This window comes from Vicia villosa, linkage group LG6 (genome assembly GCF_029867415.1).
Source record: "Vicia villosa cultivar HV-30 ecotype Madison, WI linkage group LG6, Vvil1.0, whole genome shotgun sequence".
In the NCBI taxonomy this organism is placed as follows: Eukaryota; Viridiplantae; Streptophyta; class Magnoliopsida; order Fabales; family Fabaceae; genus Vicia; species Vicia villosa.
The window spans coordinates 137,197,305-137,217,482 of record NC_081185.1 but is presented as its reverse complement, the minus strand read 5'-3'; the positions used below and the strand labels follow the sequence as shown (position 1 = coordinate 137,217,482).

At 33.1% G+C, this 20,178-nt stretch overlaps 2 protein-coding genes across 2 annotated transcripts; one reads left to right on the top strand and one right to left on the bottom strand.

Annotated features, from left to right (window-relative positions):
- The first annotated feature begins 683 nt into the window (after positions 1–683).
- Positions 684–2,799, top strand: LOC131610172 (probable glutathione peroxidase 5). Its single transcript, XM_058882055.1, has 6 exons — positions 684–892; positions 996–1,072; positions 1,204–1,265; positions 1,445–1,563; positions 2,112–2,279; positions 2,590–2,799. Exons 1-6 carry the CDS (start codon positions 839–841, stop codon positions 2,620–2,622), a joined length of 513 nt encoding a protein of 170 aa, XP_058738038.1. The 5' UTR covers positions 684–838; the 3' UTR covers positions 2,623–2,799.
- A 4,782-nt stretch (positions 2,800–7,581) lies between these two features.
- On the bottom strand, positions 7,582–11,098 carry LOC131610171 (putative DUF21 domain-containing protein At1g03270). Its single transcript, XM_058882054.1, has 12 exons — positions 10,746–11,098; positions 10,575–10,651; positions 10,301–10,384; positions 10,097–10,210; positions 9,803–9,886; positions 9,586–9,657; positions 9,279–9,346; positions 9,094–9,181; positions 8,927–9,000; positions 8,455–8,848; positions 8,035–8,081; positions 7,582–7,926 (listed from the first exon to the last, which is right to left on the bottom strand). Exons 1-12 carry the CDS (start codon positions 10,960–10,962, stop codon positions 7,842–7,844), a joined length of 1,404 nt encoding a protein of 467 aa, XP_058738037.1. The 5' UTR covers positions 10,963–11,098; the 3' UTR covers positions 7,582–7,841.
- Positions 11,099–20,178: the final 9,080 nt, after the last annotated feature.

The window sequence follows — 20,178 nt, the reverse complement described above, 5'->3', positions numbered from 1 at the left end:
ATATAAAATTAAATAGAATGAGATAAATGAATTTCATTTTCTCAATCTATGAGCCCGTTTGTTTTGGCTTTTTTAAAAAATAATTTTTATAGTGTTATTAAATTTTGTGAAATTTTTTTTTACAAAGAAACTTTTTATAAAAGCTTCAAATAAATTTTTTGTTTGAATAGTTATTCTTAAAATGCGATTTTAGGTATTTCATCTATTTATGGGAAAAAAATTTGGATATCAAAATTTCAAAAAATCACTTAATTTTGAAGCTATTTCAAATAGATTTTCATAAAAATCATTTTTGAAATACGACTTTTTGAAAAAATGATGATTTTGACAAAGTTTTGGTCTTCAATTATGTATGTCTATGTTATAAGATGTCAAAATTACTGTTTCATTTTAGAAAAAACGAATATAAAAAAATTTGTAATATTTTGAAAAACGGTTTTAAAAAATCTATTTTCAAAAATACAAAGAAAAAATCCATTTTTTTAAAGCCGAAAGAAACTGGTCCCTATAGGAAATATCATAGAAAGCATAATATGATTTTAAAAAAAATAAATAAATAGGAAAACATGTGTCAACCTTAATCATGAAAAGCAGTCAACTTTTTGAATCATGAAAAAGATGAAAGTTGTCTATCTATCTACCTACGTGTCTGTCTATCTTCCATGGCTGGACCACCAAATTCACGAATCATACTTTTGGGATTACAACAAACTAACAAAATTCTTCAACACACCAAATACCATAGCACAGACAGACTCTTTCTCCTAAATTAAGAAAACAAAATATAGTAAAACTAAATTCACCACATCTTCGACCAAATCAACACCCAAAGAAACTAATGGGTGCTTCCCAATCGCTCTCTCAAAAATCCATCTTTGAATTCACAGTCAAGGTAAACCCACTTTTTCTCAAACCCTAAAACTCTTCACAAAAACCCCTTTTTTTATCATCTTCATCAAAATCTCTTACAATTTTGCTTTTCATGGTTGCTTCAGGATGCTAAGGGAAGGGACGTGGACCTCAGCATATACAAAGGGAAAGTTCTTCTTATAGTTAACGTTGCTTCAAAATGGTTCAACCCCACTTTCTCTAATTCAGTTTTCTTCATGTATTTACAATCAAAATTCAATTTTTCTTTTTTGATTTTAATGGGGTTTAGCTAATTTAAGTAATTTTTTTATTGGGTTTTGAATTTTATTACAGTGGATTTACGAATTCCAATTATACCCAGTTAACTGAGCTTCACAGCAGATACAAAGATAAAGGTATGATTTATAATTTTAAGGGTTTGAAGAGTTTTTTTCTTTTATGCATGTTGGAGTTGAACACTGAAGTTTGTGTCTTTGCTGTGACACAATCATTTTTGAACTTACTTGAGTAATGGGGTTTAAGAAATTCTTGAAATTGATTCAGTTGAGAGTGTGTTTTTGTTGGTTGATTTCAGGACTTGAGATATTGGCTTTTCCATGTAATCAGTTTTTGAACCAAGAGCCTGGGAGTAGCCTGGATGCAGAACAATTCGCCTGTACAAGATTCAAAGCCCAGTATCCGATTTTTGGAAAGGTAATGAATGTACTATTTGTTTGTGTAGGGATCTCGATACGTCGATTGGTTGTTCTAATGTTTTTGTTAGGGAGTGCTAATTGTTTCAGGAATGGTCAATAATTTTTGAGTGTGAAGATTTCATGTTGCATAAGTCTAAATACTAAGCCCTTATGTTAATTTTGTTAAACTTGGTATGTATGTCATTTATCGAATACCAATTAGGATCCTTCGAAACTGTTATCCAGGTATGGTAGATCGTAGTATTGATTAAAGCCATAATCATAAATATGACAACTAGACAAGCACAAAAAAGATGAAAAATGGTAGCAAGACAATTACGATACTTATTTCAACACTTTCTGTTATTGAGGGAAATTTCATGTGAGCCCTATTAATGAACCCGGGTCCATTATCTTTTTAGCTGAATTTCACAAAATAATAGAGTGTTGACACGAGAGTTTTAAAGAGTCTGCTGCTGACATTTTTCTATACAAAGTTTCTACAATGATCAAATTTCGCCATTCTTGTCTGTTAACCTTATATATCCGATTCGTTTTCATTTACAGGTACGCGTGAATGGACCCGACACAGCACCTCTCTACAGATTCCTTAAAGAAAAGAAATGTGGTTTTCTAGGGTCTAGGATAAAATGGAATTTCACAAAGTTTTTGGTTAACAAAGAAGGGCTTGTGATCCAGCGTTATGGTCCAACCACCAAACCATTCTCATTTGAAGTACTTTCTTTCTCTCACACTCTATTTCTCTTCCTTATGCTCATTCTATTTAAGTTCTGACATATAAGCCAGCATTAAATATTACAGGGTCCACCATTTATATGATTGTTACCTCAACCTAAGATGTATGGAGTGGACCCTATCATCATTATTATCATGTCATGATATGAATGGAGTGAGCATAATCTCACATGGTTCTTTAGGTGTATACAATAATTTCTAATGTTTAGGAGAATGAAAATGCTGTCATATACTGTGTTCCTAAAACGAAATTATTAACTCATAAATTTTTACATTTTTGCCTTTACAGAATGAGATCAAGAAGGCATTGGGGGAAGCTTGAAAAGGATAATGATGATAAGAAAATGAATGTATATTTGGTAGATGTTGTTTCTTCTAGTGATTAATTGTTGCATATGTTATGTCTAGGGGATTTGTTATGTTATCTCAATTCTTGTATTCAAATTATCTTTTGGTATTGTGATGTAAGTCATTATTTAAAAAAGTTATCTTTTGGACTCCAGTTAGATTATTACCAAGGTAATAAAAACCGGACTGGACATCGAATCGGTTGTACATATGGGTTGATGGTTTTAAGATGATTATATTTTTTAAATAGTAAAATAATTTAGTGATAATTTCATAGTAATTAAGACATAATAATAATAATAATAATAATAATAATAATAATAATAATAATAATAATAATAACTTTATCAATTGTTTGTTCACGATAATGTCTGGTCATTTCTTATGCGTTGATATGTATTTTATCGTATTTATCTATTATATATTATTATACAAAATCCACTTCCGTTCATCAATTGAATAAAGAATAATAAAATAATTTAATTAATTTTTTACTTTAATATTTGTAGGATAATATGTACTAGAGTGTTTGAAAAATGAAAAAGAAAATTAAACGATGCATTATTTTGAGTCAAAACGAATTTTTTTTATTATATTTTTATAAATCAAAAGTAAAATCCGGTCCAGCTTTAAAAATCGTCTAAATTGTCGGTTTTTTTATTTTTAATTTGTTTTCCAGTATAAAGTTCAGTTCTTCTACATGCCAATTTTTAGGTCCAGTTGAACTGACAAGTTCGATTTTGATTACCATGATTATTACAAAACCGATTGTTTGATTTTGATTACCATGATTATTACAAAACCGATTGTTCGATTTTGATTACCATGATTATTACAAAACCGATTTGTAATCGGTTCGATTTTGATTACCATGATTATTACAAAACCGATTTGACAAGTAAAAGTTGTATTCAAAATATAATGTGTTTGTTGTGATATCACATAATTTAATTTGTGTTATTGTTGCGTGCCTGAGGGGGTAGGCAATCAATCTATTTCACCGGCACCGCAAACATTTCTTTCTCTTTTGATTTTCTAATCTTTTTGAGACAAGGTCATGAAAAACCTCCTTCGAAAGCCATCACATACTAAATTCTTTATGGTTTAGCTGAATCAATAGGGCAATAATATAAGAGTTATCATGATTAGAAGTGAATCATGTCAACAATGATGATACCAATAATGACGTTCATAAATGAATTATTATGTGACGTAATTATTGATATTTGACTAATCGCAACTCTTCCAATTGCCGACATGTTTGAGAACAAAACAATATTGAGTCCAATTTTTATCAAAAGGAAAAAAAAAGAAAGAAAGATAATACTATAGTCAATTGCTTCCTCTAACAATGGTTCATTAATGTCATCGAGATAGTGAATTAATTGACTTTGCCATCACATGTTTTAATGTAGTTGATTATGACACTAATGACAACCTTTTAAGGGAGGTAATACGAGAAGATGAGCTACTTTCAACTTTTAGTTAGGAAGATGAGAGTGACACTAGATAACATGTTACCTCTTTACCTTTTAATAGAGTTAATACGAGAAGACGTTCGACTTTCATCTTTTAGTAGGGGAGATGAGAGTTACACTAGATGACATGTTATGTCTTTTTCATCTATCGATGCCTAGATCGCCTTGCTACTACATTATAGTTATCAAAGCTGAACAATGGATTTAACGGTTGGGATGTTTCTATAAGACTCAACATAAGCTATGTGAATAGTTGAAAATACCAATGGGTTATGCAGTTGAAAATACCAATAGGGTCATGCATAATTCATCTACTTGAAACTTGAGTTTATGAGACACTTTATAGCTGCAAAGGTTGTTAACGAGGATAATGACAATGTTGAGAGACACTTGAACAAGCAATACATCATCAATACTTATCTCCTTTATTTAATGGACTCACCCAATGTATTTGGAGTGTGAAGAAATCTAGATATATATTGTCGATGGATGTGTCTAGGGGCACTACTGCTGTGACTTACTTGTATAGGGAGGTGAACGCTACCACAAAGTTCAGGATAATGCAACTATCATGATATATGATACTCCTTTAGGTTGCATATTCATGTAATTATTTAATCAATTGTTAAATATATTTTATTCAATGTTGTTTACTGATTAGCATACCTTGATGCAGACATGGATCTATCAATATTTTCCTCGTATAGGAGAACGAAAGTACGGGCGCGAATACATGGAGATAAATCCACATGCTAACTTTTTCATTCCAACTTAAGGACATACGCTTATAGAAAATATTGAGAAATTCTTGAACAACCACTACCACAACATGTATGGTTTGACTCCTACATCCCTCATCACACTACATGCCCGCTAGATGACATATGCTTATATTCTAGTTGGATCAGATGTAGTTTGTGTATGGTACAATACCTTCCAAAGTGAGTCTTGCATATGTTAGGGTACATTTAGACTATTCCAAGACATCTCATCGCCTTTATTGTGCCTCAGAGCACTTGAGAGCATGTTGATCATATGGGTACTTATTAACTTATTTTACAAGTAATTAATGAAAAATCTCGGATTAATCAATGAAAAAGTTAAAAAAAATGCTTGTTTGGACATTTTAACTACTTACTGACTAAAACTAAGTAAAAAGGACTAATAAATCACCAAAGCAACACAAAAATTGTGCCAAAGCACTCTCCCAATAAAGCAAGACTCGCTTAGCCAATAACATAGGCGCACTTAGCGAGTAAAGGCAGCTAACCTTGCTAAGTCAAGAAAACAAGCTCGCTTAGCAAATAAAGGTGGTTCATGAATTTAGGGCTAAGTTAATTCAATGTGAAGGAAGGTTTGTGTACTAAGGAGCCTGGGCGGTGCGTTTGCTGAGCTAAGGTGGTAAGGAAAGTTACAGGTGAGCAGACATTGCTTATCAAAGAAAAAAGTAGGCGCAATAAGAGACCCTAGGAGGTGCACTTAGTGAGCCTATCATTTCAAACTCTATAAATAAAGGTGTCATTCACCTCATTTAGGATATATCCTTGTATTTGAAGTAGGTCTCACCACAAATTACAATAAGAACGGGTATGAGAGGAAGGCCGAGAGCGGAAGCGCTTCTCGAGAGTTTGTCCTAGATGTTGTTTAACTTCTTACTTCTAAGAAATGTAGAGTCGTCTCAACGTCTTGATTACATTCTCAAATACTTTAGTGTATGAAATTTCCCTCCTGTAAATATTTTTAAGATTTCATTGAAAAAAGTATAAATCTTTAAGATTTCTTTGAAAAAATATAATACTAAGTGTTATATACTATAAGACACGTGATAATGGTCTAGTGAAATAAATTTTAGAATTGAATTTTAAATCTATTTAACAAAAACAAATATTAAAAAAAAAACTACTTTAAAAAGTGTCCCAAATTAAGAATGATGTAAACAGTTCACCAGGGCCGGCCCTGTAGGGGTGCAAGAAGCGCCACCGTACAGGGCCTCCAAATTTAAAGGGCCTCAAGTTTAATTGGGTCTTAATATAAATACACAATTAAATAATATATAACGCTTGAGAGAATATTTAGTCACATGATTTAGTATTGTCGAGCGGTTGCGTGGTTGTTTTAGATATAAGACCTTTTGGGTTCGAAACCCATCTTCCCAATTTTTAATGTATAAATTTTCTATTTTTTTCATTATTAAAGAAAAGCTATCATATCACCCTCGTTTTGAAATTTATTATGACACACAATCAATCTTAATCAATTCAATTTCTTTAATTAACTCATTTTACAACTGAAAGATCTTTCAAATTTTATTTTAATTCAATTTCTTTAAATTTTATTTTAAATAATAATATTTTAACGAGCTATTATAATTAAATGATCAAAGATTTATTATATGATGAACTCATTTGTTATTATTTTTTTATAATTAAATATTATACAATATTATTTTTAGGTATTGTTTTCCTTCACAATAATGTTTTAAAACTTAATAAATGTATTATTTATTTTACTCTAAGTATTACTCCCTCCGTTCCTTTTTAAGTGTCGTTTTAGAAGAATTTTTTTGTTCCTATTTAAGTATCATTTTATAATTTAATGTTATAATTTGTCATTTATACCCTTACTTTTGTAATAACTCCACCTCAAATTTTTCAATTAGTTATTGGAAAAAAAGAGTATGTGGTTGAATTTATTTGGAAAGAGAAAAATAAATAATGGTATAATAGAAAAAGTAACTCTAATAATCCACTATCTTGGTTGGAGAGCTTTTTGCTAAAACGACACTTAAAAAGGAACGGAGGGAGTATTAAATATAGTAAATTAAGTTATTCGACTTAAATGATTTTTGAACATATTTTAGTTTAATTTGTTTAATGTTTTTTCATTAATTTGTTTATTAAAAATAGTGAATTGACACAATAATAAATTTGATGTAGTAATCGTCTCCTTTTGAAAAATCAAATTATACTCTTATATTTTGTAATTTCACAATGTTCATTATTTATAAATTAAAATAATTTGTTATTAACATTGTCAAAATCGTTCAAATAATTATTACCTTTCATTAAATAGCATGGATTTTTTTTATAAATGAAGGATTCTAGAAGTAGGAAAATGCGAAAAAACTAAATTTCAAATGAGTCGAATTTTTACATAATATTTCTATATAATTTTTTCTCAATATATTTATTTTATTTAAAATTTAAATTTTATAATTTATTGTATTTTTATCTATTAAGGGGCCTAATGTTAAAATAGATCAGGGTCTCTAAATTGTTTGGGCCGGCCTTGCAGTTCACGTGAACACAATGATCAAAGTTGGAGAAAAAATATAACAAAATTATGAAAAACCTGAGAGTGAGGTTTCATTATTTTCATGAATAACCCTATGGTGTTTAATCACTTTATTAGACATAAAGTGCTATTGATTCAAACAAATTGTATAGAAAACAAAATTGTCAAAAGATAAGAATCTATTACTTAGAAATCCTTAACCTACATTTTTAAAAAAGACCAAGAAAAATGTTACCCTTTGGCAACAAAAACAGTAACAAAAGTGTGACCAATATCTCCATAATGTATTATGCTATCCACACAAAAAAGAAACAGTAGCTCTGCAACATAGTAAACGTGTGTCTGATTTAATCTCATCTTATATTGCCCAGGCAGGAAGCTCCATAAGAGACTGAAACTCCCCTTTAATGTGAGGCATCATCTACAAGCTTGCTCCAACTTTCACCTTTTGGCCTAATGGAACTCGAGCCACAGATGAAGCAGCTGCAACAGCAGCAACACGTATTCTGCAGAACTCATTATGCATTTCACAGCCAGTTAGTCGTAAACCATTTAAAAGCTAGGGGAAGTAGTGAGAAATTGAGAAGAAAAATAATCTAAAAAAATCACATCACCTCCTGTGTACATCAATATACACATCTGTCTCATCCACAATTTCTTCCTGCATGGACAGAAAAAAATCAGCAAACTCTATTCATTCTATGAGCTATTCAACCTAATGTATTTTCTTTGTTGCACGAATAACACACAACAATCTCTGTCTATGAACATAAGCTTAAAGTTATGATAATGAACATAATTACATAAATGGATGACAGTGATGTCAATCGTGGGTCACGGAAAATAGCAGTTTGTTTAAATTTTGCTACGCTAACAATGCTATAGCATTGCTATATAACAACACTTTGAACTAAATAGCTTATCAGTACATTAGCGATATGTTTAAAAATTTAGCTACCCTATAGCGCCCCTAGTTGACAACACTGATGGATAGATAGCCGGGTTTATTGCATATTTAGGGTAAGTAGGACTACCTGCAGGAGTTCTTCGAAAACATCTTCCAAGGTTATGATGCCAATAACTTCCCCGTCTTTATCATAAGGAAAGTGATGGAAACAATTTGGCGGAGTTTCATTTTCTAGGCAATGTTGGTCGGTATTGTTGGCATCATCACATCCTCCATGGTTTTGATGTCTAGAAAGCTTGTCAATATCGACAGCATTGTCTGATTTCTCATAAGACCCGACTAGCAACGGCACAGTCAGTTCAGAACGATGTTTGATGAATACTTCTTCTTTGGATTTGTCGAAGTCACTAGCTACCTGAGGGTTGTTTTTCTCGCTTATAACCTTGACTACAGCTGCCATATGACTGCTACCTTTTTGAAACTCGTTGAGGATATCGTATAGAGGCATATGTGCTGGAACCCTGAGTTATTCATGAATAATAATTTTGTTCAATTGATAAGTTATGAAAGATGAAATGTAAAGGCACCATTGGTCAAACCTAGGAATTTTCCGGATGGAGACAGAACTAACTGGACTCTCTGCCTCAGCTCTTATAGTAAGAAGATTTTTTACCTAACAGAGTGGTAGCAAAAGTTTTTAGCAGCAAGTGCCAACAAAACAAATTTGATTAAACATTTTGAGTGCAGTGCAAGTAATCACACTTACTAGTAAGAGACCAATTATATTTTTGGGATTTCCACTGTATACAGGGATGCGACTATGACCTCGTTCAAGAATTTTCCCAATTGCTTCCCTGTGATAAAATAAATTGGCTATGAGGAAGAAGAACAACTGAACTTTTTGTGACTTCTATATAGATCTGTAAGAAATGCTTACAGAAGCAAACGCACCAGTCCAATTTTGAAGCAACATCCAAGGAAAAAGTTGACTCGATTGGTGTCATAGCCTCCTCTGCAGTCTGCATTGCAATGTAGAAAATATTTCTATATTAGAACAAAGGCAATTTAATATACATTTGTGTTTAAATATATATTATCACCGAAACAATGGATGAGCTTGGAAGAGAAGTGAAGTTATAACACATCCAGAGACAAATATCACCGATAAAGTTATGGTCAAGCAATAAGGAGAACCCACGATTAATCTCATCAGAACAATTGAGATAATAAAGTAAAGGTACTGATAATCAGTATCTACCTTCAGAGTGAGATCTAATGCTCCACTGATAATCGTCGCCTCATCATGTGTGAGTTCACCTCCTTTACCAGCCTATAACAATCAACAGAATGAAAATTACCAAGATGAAATTAGCAGCATTCCTTGTTAAAAGCAAAATCTTTTAGCATGATAGCAAATTAGAATCCAATTATTAGGAAATTGTACAAAAACCCTCACGGTAATTCAAACACATTACCTCTTCGCTATGGATTGAAACAAGGGCTTTCAATTGTGCTCGTCTAAACAGTGCACAATGGTGTCCAAGCAAAACATCCAAAACCTAGAACCACCAAGGTTGTTGTATAAGCTCCATAAAAACCAATATTTGTTGCAAACAAATGTAACCAAATCCAAATTGTTCCAAAACAACCCTTTCACCACAGGGCATGATGTTATGAACACCACAGAACAAAAAATGATCTATTTGAACATAGTGCATTCATTAAATAATTAAAATCACAACAACTTTAAGACAGCATTTAATATTTACCTTTCCAATAGGGCAAGCAATCGGATAGCAAATGATCATCAGAGCGCGTACAAGCCCAACAAAACTCGCACCAACATAAAGCCCATATCTTGAGCATATAGCTTGTGGAATGATCTAATCTCACGAGACAACGCAACGGTCAGTGCAAGCAATGTCCCGTTTGACTACGACGCAAACAAAAACTCAATTGAAAAACTACCCTACCTCTCCAAAAGCCAGAACAAAAGTTACTGATAACAACACTGCTACAAAGGGATGAAAAATCTTATCAAGGTAAATCGGAAGTGCCTGCAAATACAAAATCACACAGAAACACATACATCCAATCATATTTTACCATATTCTCACTTTGTTATATTATTTATTAAATCATTCACCTCCATCAGCTATTCCAAATAACAGTACAAAAGCACTTATATAATAAAATCTATTCTATAAGTGCTTAATTAAACTGTTTATTCAAACAAGGTTTAAATACCTCCATGGCACAAGCATTACACAGGAGCAAAGTAACAAGCAGTTGGTGTTGTTTTTGACGAACAGGAAAAATAGCAGCTGCAGAGTGAAAAGTGATCAATAAAACAGAAAAAAGAATGAATAAAAAAGAACACAGTGAGTGAAAGAAGAGAAAGCGTTGCGTTAGCACTACCGGCTTGTTTTTTCTCGGTGGAAGAACCACTTCTTTGGAGAATTTCAAGGTCAACAGGACCGAAGGTCATTAACCCAATGGTGAGTCCAGACATCATACCGGCAAAGATAATGAGAAGACAAGAAATTCCGGCGTAGACAAACCACCAAACGGTGCCGAACGGAATGTCATCGGCGTCGGATACGAAGGAATTTCCGGTGGGGTTTAGAGGGGACATTTTTTTTAGGTGTAACTCAGAATTGTGAGAGTAATCGGTGCATGATTTCGTCAGTTATAGGGATGTATTTTTTGTTGTTTAGTTAAATATTATTACTACCTACCATTCTGCCAACATATATTGCTTGCGGCAAGTGTCATGCACTAGGAGTATTCATACTTTCTCTAAAATAGAAGTTTGTAATATTTAAATAAAACTTTAGAATATGAGTTATAAATATAATAAGGGTTAAAATGGGCTCTGCCCACCGGGCCGGTCTATAAGCCCAACAATTTAGCGCGTGTCGGACGGCAAAATATTTTAAAAAAACACGACTCTGTCTTTCGGGCCTATGTATAAATGTGTTTTCAAGTGATAAAAAAAGTTAAAGAGGATAAAGATATATTTTCAAAGATGATGTGACCAGGGAAATAGTTGTGAGATGAAGAAAAAATTTGATAAGTATTGGTGATAATATTAAGTTACTTTGTACTTTTACATGGACGTTTGTGTGTGTGTGTGTATATATATATATATATATATATATATATATATATATATATATATATATATATATATATATATATATATATATGTTTTAAACATCAATCACAACAGTGATAACAAATAAAAATATAGTGAAGACACACTTCAAACAAATCTTGATCTTGCTTAAAGGCTTCAATCAAGAGACACAACACTCGTGCTTAAAAGTTTAGAGTGACAAACAAATAACAACTCAAAACACCCTAGTCCAATGTAATCATCTAGGTGATAATTGTTTGACTCACAAGAAACACTTAGAACAAATAACACATAACACACAGGTCGCAGCAAGCACGTTCTTCACAATCAAAAATCTCTACCTCTGCAAGTAGGATTAGCAATCTTCTTATAGGCAGCACTTGGGCCTTCCAAGCATAAATTAGGGTTAACCAAGTTAACCTAATTTCCACATCATCAGGGTGTTAACTCATGTGTTGTAGACGAGATCTTTTAGAGTAAACCATACAACATTAAATATATAGTTTCCTAAAATGTAGCCTGGGATAAATAAGGAAACATAACAACAAAACATAACAACTACTGCTGTCAATTACTGATGTCATGACATCGAGCATGACATCCAACTAACTCCTGTATTAGCTCAATCATACAAAACCGGTATAACACTACACATAGCATGTCATGACATTAGTCAAGACATCATAACACACAAGAATGTTTTACCACAAAATGCAGCCAATATGAAAACATCTACAAAAACTTTTTTAATTAGGAGGATGCGCTAATGTTATTGGCGCATACACACAAATTTGCATACAGACGACGTCAGACCCTATGGCGCATGCACTACCATCATGCTAATGGGAGTGATGCATGCCTAGGAGGCCTAAGAGGAGGCGCCAGTACCCATGACGTCATAGTGCATTGGATTTTTAATCACTTTAATATTTAGGTCTCCTAAACCACCACAAAACACAACCGTAGAAGGCTTTTGGCCCTTCTAGGAAAATAGGGAGTTTTAATCCACCTCACAAAATCACTAACCGTCACTCCATAATTTTCTTAGTCCACCCCACTCCCTCAATTTCCTCTAACCGTCCCACATGTTCAGAGAGAATCCCACGTATAAAGCATTGGACTGTTTCACTCATAAAGGAGGCAAAAAACCCTAATTCTCCTACCCATATTCTCCATTATCACCCTCAACCACGCAAAGTTTTCAACCACTTTAATCTCTCTACACTACTAGCTACACCAATCAGAATCCTCATCCACGACCTATCACTCTGTTCACTCATATTTGGTTCTTATTACGCACTCTCTAACAACTAACCCACTTACTTAATATCATGCAATAATGACGACAACCACAAAGAATAACACGCAATAGAAAAGACAGAAGAAAAGGATAAAAGAAGGAATTACGGATCAGAAGCAAACATGAAAAGAAGTAGAATTGAAAGTGCATACCTAAACATTGAAGATCATTCCTCTGGGGTTCTCTTCGTCGTTACACAAGCTTGGAATAAACAAAGACCGGAAAACTTCCCCTTCCCGCTGGTAAGGTCTTCATCCCTCTTCACTTTTTTACTCCTTTTGTAGTTTGTTTGGTTCCAAGTAACTCGTTTTTTAGTGCTAAACATGAATCCCTAGCCAATTGCATGATCTCCTTCATGTTCGTCATTTAGTTTAGGGTTTTCAGATTCTAGGGTTTGGTATCCTTGGTAGATTTAAGGTTTGTTTAGTAGGTTTTGGGTTATTTGGAGGTCAAATTCAGATAGAGGAGGAATCTGGTAGTGGTTTTCGTTGATTTCAGGTTGCGCCGGTGCCGGAAGCGACTTCAGTGCAGCGACAACAATTTTCGGCAGCTTGCACATATGGCCCCTATTTTGATTGTGAACCAAACCAATAATACCAACAAAATAATCATTGTAGGCAACATATCAACATACAACAACATTTAATCACAACCAATATCACAATAACATTCATCGTTTACACCACACAACGTAATTCATCATTTAAATCATGTTAAAATTAATTAAGCGCGACTAATAATCAATCATAGACACCAAATAATACCCAAGAGCACCTTCAATCATCACACAACGGTAAAACCTAGAATCGGGACTAAATTCCATGCACCATAGCTCTTTAAACTTGTCCTGGGTGCATGACGAATCACCTGCCACAACAATGACACCCGTCATCGACCCAAAAACATCAAACTGTCACTTATGTGATGACCGGCTCCACAAACTGAGTATGGGTTCAATGATGCCCTACCTATCATCGACCCAAGGCGCATGGCGACCTGATCGCCATGCTAGTGACGCCCGTCACCTGCTTCAAAAATGCAGAAACGCAATTTCTGCCATTAGAGCCTTATGAAAGCTCTGATGTTTTATTCTAATAACTCAAATCAGTCTATAAAATTAACTTAAACATCGTACATCAATTACTACATGTTATTTCATTCATTTGACTCAATAAACATAGAAAATATTCGTATCAAAATTATGCATAAATCTTCAATCATCAACAATGGCATATTTTCATCAACAACTCTAAAATAGAAATTATGCACATATAATGATACACGGAATTCAGAATACAACAACAATTATAACAATATAATCATCATCATGTATTAGAACACCCAATTCTATTGAAAACTAAGGATTCTTCATTCTACCTCTCATTCTTAAACGCCCATTAAAGAAGAAATTTCCCCCTTACCTTAGTTTTCTAGCAACAATGAAATCTCACACTTAGGTCCTTTTTCTTCTACCTCTAGTCTCTTTGATCTCACTCTTGCCTCCTTCTCACTTTTCTTCTCAATTTACACGTACTAATAGATTCTATGGTAATTCTCGCTTAACCTTAAATAATATGTTAATCTAATTAAAAATTTGTTTTCACCCCGCTTAATCTCTCCTCTCACTCATTCATCTCATTATTCTACCAATACACAATTCAGCCACATCTCTTATTATTTTCTTATTATTTCCTTAATTTATTTTATTCAATAAAATGCTAATATTATAGATTTAATCTAGTTTTCTCCTTACACTTTACAATGTTAACCATACACTCTTCATTCTTCAACACATATTTATTTAATTAAACACATAATAATTAAATAAAATGCACATAGTATAAATAAATCACATAAAAACAATTAATCGAAAATTGGGGCATTACAACGACACCTTCGAATTCAATGCTCACGATAATGACCCCCCTTGTTGTCACAATGCAACATGGCAACTAGGATATCAAGTGAGTCTTGATAAACCTATGTAGCTTTGTGGACATTCTATTCTAAGACGCCTTCCAAAAACGACAACTTAATACTAATGACGGCATAGTGTTAAGTGGCTCATTAACGGGACTATCAGGCGAAGATGTACAAGTAAGGGGGCATGTTGTTGTGATTTATTTGATGCAACAGATGGTTTGATGATGTTATATATGGGGTAGTGTTGGATTTAAGTCGTGTTGAGAATTATTCTAATTTAAATAGTTTATTGAAAATTATTTGAATTTAGGAATAACTGTTAGAATTATTTTAATAATTTAAATTAAATTATATGAGTAGAATTAATAAGGGCGAGATAGTCATTGCAAGGGGATTAGTGAGGGTAAAGAAGAAAGATCATATTAGGGGTCTAAGAGTTATCTTAGTAAAAAGGAAGAATAGAGAGGGAAATTGTATCAGTTGGAACAATCGTGCTCAGAGAGAAGTGGAAGCGAGAAAGTGAGAAAGAGCTAGGGCTAGAAGAATCCATTGTTGGAGCTTAGAAACCTTCAATCTAAGGTAAGGGTGAGGTTCCAACTTTCTAAGGGGTTGTATAATGATGGGTATGTAGGGATTTGATTGCCATGGTTATTACATAATTTTGTTCATGAAATTGATTTTGGTATGTGTGAATCCATGTGATAAATTATTGATACAATTGTGGTTGAATTGATGCAATTGACGGTGGAAAATGTATAGAAATGTTGGGTGATATGTATATATAATTGTTGGTAATGAGAAACATGTTTTTAATTGCAAATTGGGGTTTTGGGATTGAGAAGAGAAGACTTTTGTATTTAGAGAAAAATGCGGTTTTTTGGTCCTGGTTTAGGTGTAACCAGTTACCAGTACAGGGGTAACCGGTTACCTTGTGGAAAATTGACGTGAGAAGGCTTTTGACATGGGTGTAACCAGTTACTAGTCTGGAGGTAACCGGTTACCCTATAAAACAATAGCATTGTAAATTTGGGTTACAGAGGTGTACCCGGTTACCAGTCTAGAGGTAACCGGCTACTATTCTCTTGAACCGATTTTTCTGAAAACTTTAAAAATTTATAACTTTTTACTCAGGTGTCTGTTTGGCGCGCCGTTTGAACCTACGGAAAGCTAAAAGTATTTTCTATCATATAAAAATATTTTTGACATCAATGGGTGATTATTTATCGGGGAAATTATGCCCTTCTGTATGAGATTTTGACTGTTATGCTGAGATATATGCATGGTGATACGTGTGATAATGTTGTATAATGTTTTTTAGTTGTATGAACTACATGTTGCATGTAGGGACAATAGGTATCCTATATTGGCGTGTCACATTGAAGGATGTAGATATCAATGTGTTATGTTTTGTTGCATGGTTGTGTCGCATGCATTTCATGTTGTGGACTTTAGTCCTGTTGTTGGCTCTGATCCTATATGGTGTGAATTGGGAGCGATGTGAACCATATTATTCACGATGTTGGTTGGATCTGATCCTAGATCGCGTGGATCGGGAGCAAGGTGAACCAAATTGATCACGATTGGTGGCTCCGATCCTAGATGGCGTGGATTCGAGAGCGATGTGAACTTAATTGTTTGTGATATTGATACCACATGCATTGAGTATGTGAGTCGGTATCATTGCATTGCATTGTTGTTAACTTGATAAATAAGTTGTGTGGTTGATGTATGTATCATATGATAATTGTTGTTATGCGCGAGTGATTATGTGTGATTGTATAATTCGTATGTGATATAATTGTTGTAAATGGTGTGGATGTGTGAGGTGTGAAATATATGACTATTGTTGAATGCAGTATAGGGCAAGCAACAAAAAAGATTTGGAAATATTGATCCGAGAATTATCATCCTCAGAGATGGAGAGATGTCATTCAACAGTTTCTACGGTTTCGAACTTTGGATTGAATGAGCAAAAAGTAAACAAAGATATAGACGGGAAAAGAATAAACACATTCTTAGAAGAGAAATAACTTATCAGGAATGTAAATATATTCACTCTTCACAAACATACACTTACCAACCCGTTATACTCAACCTACGATACTCATCTATGTCATCACGTATCTCTCACATAAGCGTCCATCTCTGGAGCACAAACGAGATCATCTTACAACTAAGGTTATCTCTAACGCGAAGCTGCGAGAACATTCGTATTCTTGCATCGGCGATCTCTCGCGCGCCGCTCAAACACGAAAGCATTAAGTACAGATACCCACGGTGAATGCTAGTTCTAAATCTATCTCTAGAGTTCAGAACCAACAGATTATCATCCTAGATAAGGATTCAAGAATTTTATCTCTAAAGCACCCCAAATCCCCAGCATAGAGCAAAAATCCAGGATAATATCAACACAGATTTGTAAAGCAAGTTAAACATAACATTATAATCGGTAAATATACATAAGATTCAAGTAAATATACAAACAAACCCAACACAAAAGAAATACACAAAGAATAGAAGAGATAAACCAAACATCTTGCGGGTTGTCAGCTCCGATTGATGAGAAATTCACCTCCGATCTTCCAAGTGCATGACCCGGTATTGTTTTCTAAGCCAATCCTACTCTAAGAATGAAAATGATGGAGTTGGGACTAAACCTTACCCAAAACCATAACCCTAAAATGTCTCAAATGAAGAAATATAAACACAATTCTGCGCAGGTCCGCTCAGCGGACCCAAAATTGCATCCAGCCTCTGCCTTGCTTTGCTTAGCGGATGACACCAAAAGCGAAATCTTGTTTTCGCCATAAGTTGAGAACCGTAACTCTGAATTGCGCCCGGTTCGAAGCGTTAAAAAGCTTATTCAATGCTCTATCCAATAATGAATGAACGGAAACCAAAATAATGATTTTGGTCATCCTTATTTTGAGCCTATGGAAGTCCGCTTGACGGTGGCTAAGCGGGCTTGCACCAAAAACTGCGAAATTGAAGTCGTGCCTTTGACACTTTATTCCTCAAGGCTCCAATAAGCATGAATACCTATAAAAACAAAGGAAAAACTATCAAATGGTATAAAAGTATATGAAAATACAACTATTCACAAAGTGTACGTATTTATACACAAAACGGAGAATTATTCAAACGGTATTAACAAAAGTATCGATAAGTGCCACTATTTACATACACAAAATAAGTACATTTTGGCACTTATCAACTATGCACGGTTATATTGCTATATAACTATTATTATTATTATTATTATTATTATTATTATTATTATTATTATTATTATTATTATTATCCACTCTCTTATATTATTGTGATATCTCACTCTTATGTTGGAATGATGCTTTATACGGCATTGTGTAGATAGTTAGGGAGTAGTTCCGAGGCTGCGGAGGTTGGAATAGCTCTTATTTTATTCGAGTTGGTGTCGTTGCTTTGATACGGAACACCGGGAGGGATGAACGCTTATTTAATTAGTTGTTTTTGGTGATTTTTTTTTAGTCTTATGAACTCCTTGTTATTTGAATAAATGTTGTTTTTGTTGGATGAAAATTGTTTTAACAACAAGTATGATTCTTTTCCGCTGCGTAACGAAATTGAAGTTAAGGAATATGAAGTTTTGTTTTGGTTCATCTGTAAATTATGTATATATATATATATATATATATATATATATATATATATATATATATATATATATATATATATATATATATATATATATATATATATATATATATATATATATATATATGTTTTGAGCAGGTTTTTTATGTTTTGAAAATGTGGCATCCTAATTGCGTTAATTATTTCGAAAAGTACTCTTATTTTAAATTAATTTTCGTCGGGAAATTAGGATGTTACACAGTAAGGGTGTAAATGTTCCGGCTAATAAATGTTAGTTATCTTATGTCATACCTAAAAAAAATCCCCGGATTTTTATCATATATCATTACACGCATTGCATTTTAGGCATATTTTAAAACACTAATTTTTGAAACTATGACATTAGTTAAAGAAAAATAATAATTAATTTAGGTTTATTTTGTTTAATTAAAGAAAGAAAAAAAGAAGAAAAAAAAGTAGTAGCTTAGATTTATTTTTTGGATTTTTTATTTATTCTTTTTCAATTTTAAAACCATAAACAAAATATTTATACTTAAAGGGCAAATGAAAATTTTACATCATGTCAAACATTAAAAAATGGAGTATTTAAGACAAGATGAATGGGAGTTTGGGAGAGGCCAATAGCGAAAAAGAGAGTGGAGCGGATGATTTTCTTTACCAATAAAAAAAAGAAATTTCTCTCAAAGTAACTCGGGAGATCCAACAGAATCACTTTCTTCCTCTCTCTATCGTCATGCAATAAAAACAACTAAGTTGGTAACAACTCAAATCAAAATTTCTTTTGTGATTTACTATGGATTCTCTGTTGTGTGTTTATGCTTGTTATCATTTGCGTGCCTTTATGTCATACCTTTGACACGTTAACTCAATTCGCGCCTTTACGTTTTTCCTTTGTGTATGTTAGCTTAATTCGCATCCTTGCGTTTTGTCTTTACATACGATAAATCTTGTAGCTATTAAATCAAGTTTAGTTGTATTTTGAATTCAAATTATGTTCAAAGATCAACACGTTATTTTTTAGTAAACTTAACCGAATGCTTAAGTTTTATTTTATTTTTTAGTCAAAAATTAAATCAAACACTTGATCAACATTAAGTCTATTTTTAAAACATAATTGAATGCTTCAAAATCTGTTTTTATTAAACTTGGAATAAAAAGGACAATTAGATGCACATCCTTTTGAAACGCCTAGTAAACAAGCGCGAATTGTACACTTTGTTCCAACTGTTTACTTGTATTTCGCAAAGATAATTTTTATTAACCCAACATGGATAAAAAGGACAATCAGATGCACGTCCTTTTTAAACCTTGAGTATCGAAGGCTTAGTGTACACTTTGCTAAAACAATACTCATCTTACACCCTAAAAAAAATCTCAACCAATCAAACTATATTTTTCTGCCTCAGCGCGACCATGAAAACCTTTTCATAAACAAATGATGTTTTTCTATTTCGACGTGAAACAAACAGAGGCTTCAGCCTCCCATGCGCGAACAACAAGCAATGTTTAACCGCTCGAATATGGTCAAAACATGATCCATTCCAATGTGACTCAGGCAAATGCTTTAGCTTTCCATACGTGAGCAACAATCAATGTTTAACTACTCAAATGCGACCTAAATATCATTCATTAAAATCAACCAACACAGTTATTATCTACTAAGAACTACGTAGTTTTAAGTTCCCTGTTGCACCTAGGGATGCGTAGGAGCGAAATTCAACGTCTCGTCAAGCACCCTAATAAAAAAATCTATTTTTAGTCTTTTTTTTTACATATAGTAATAATTAGAAGAAAATAAGTAACATAAGCTAACACTCTATTCACAAAATTAATTAAACTGTTCTCATTTAGTACAA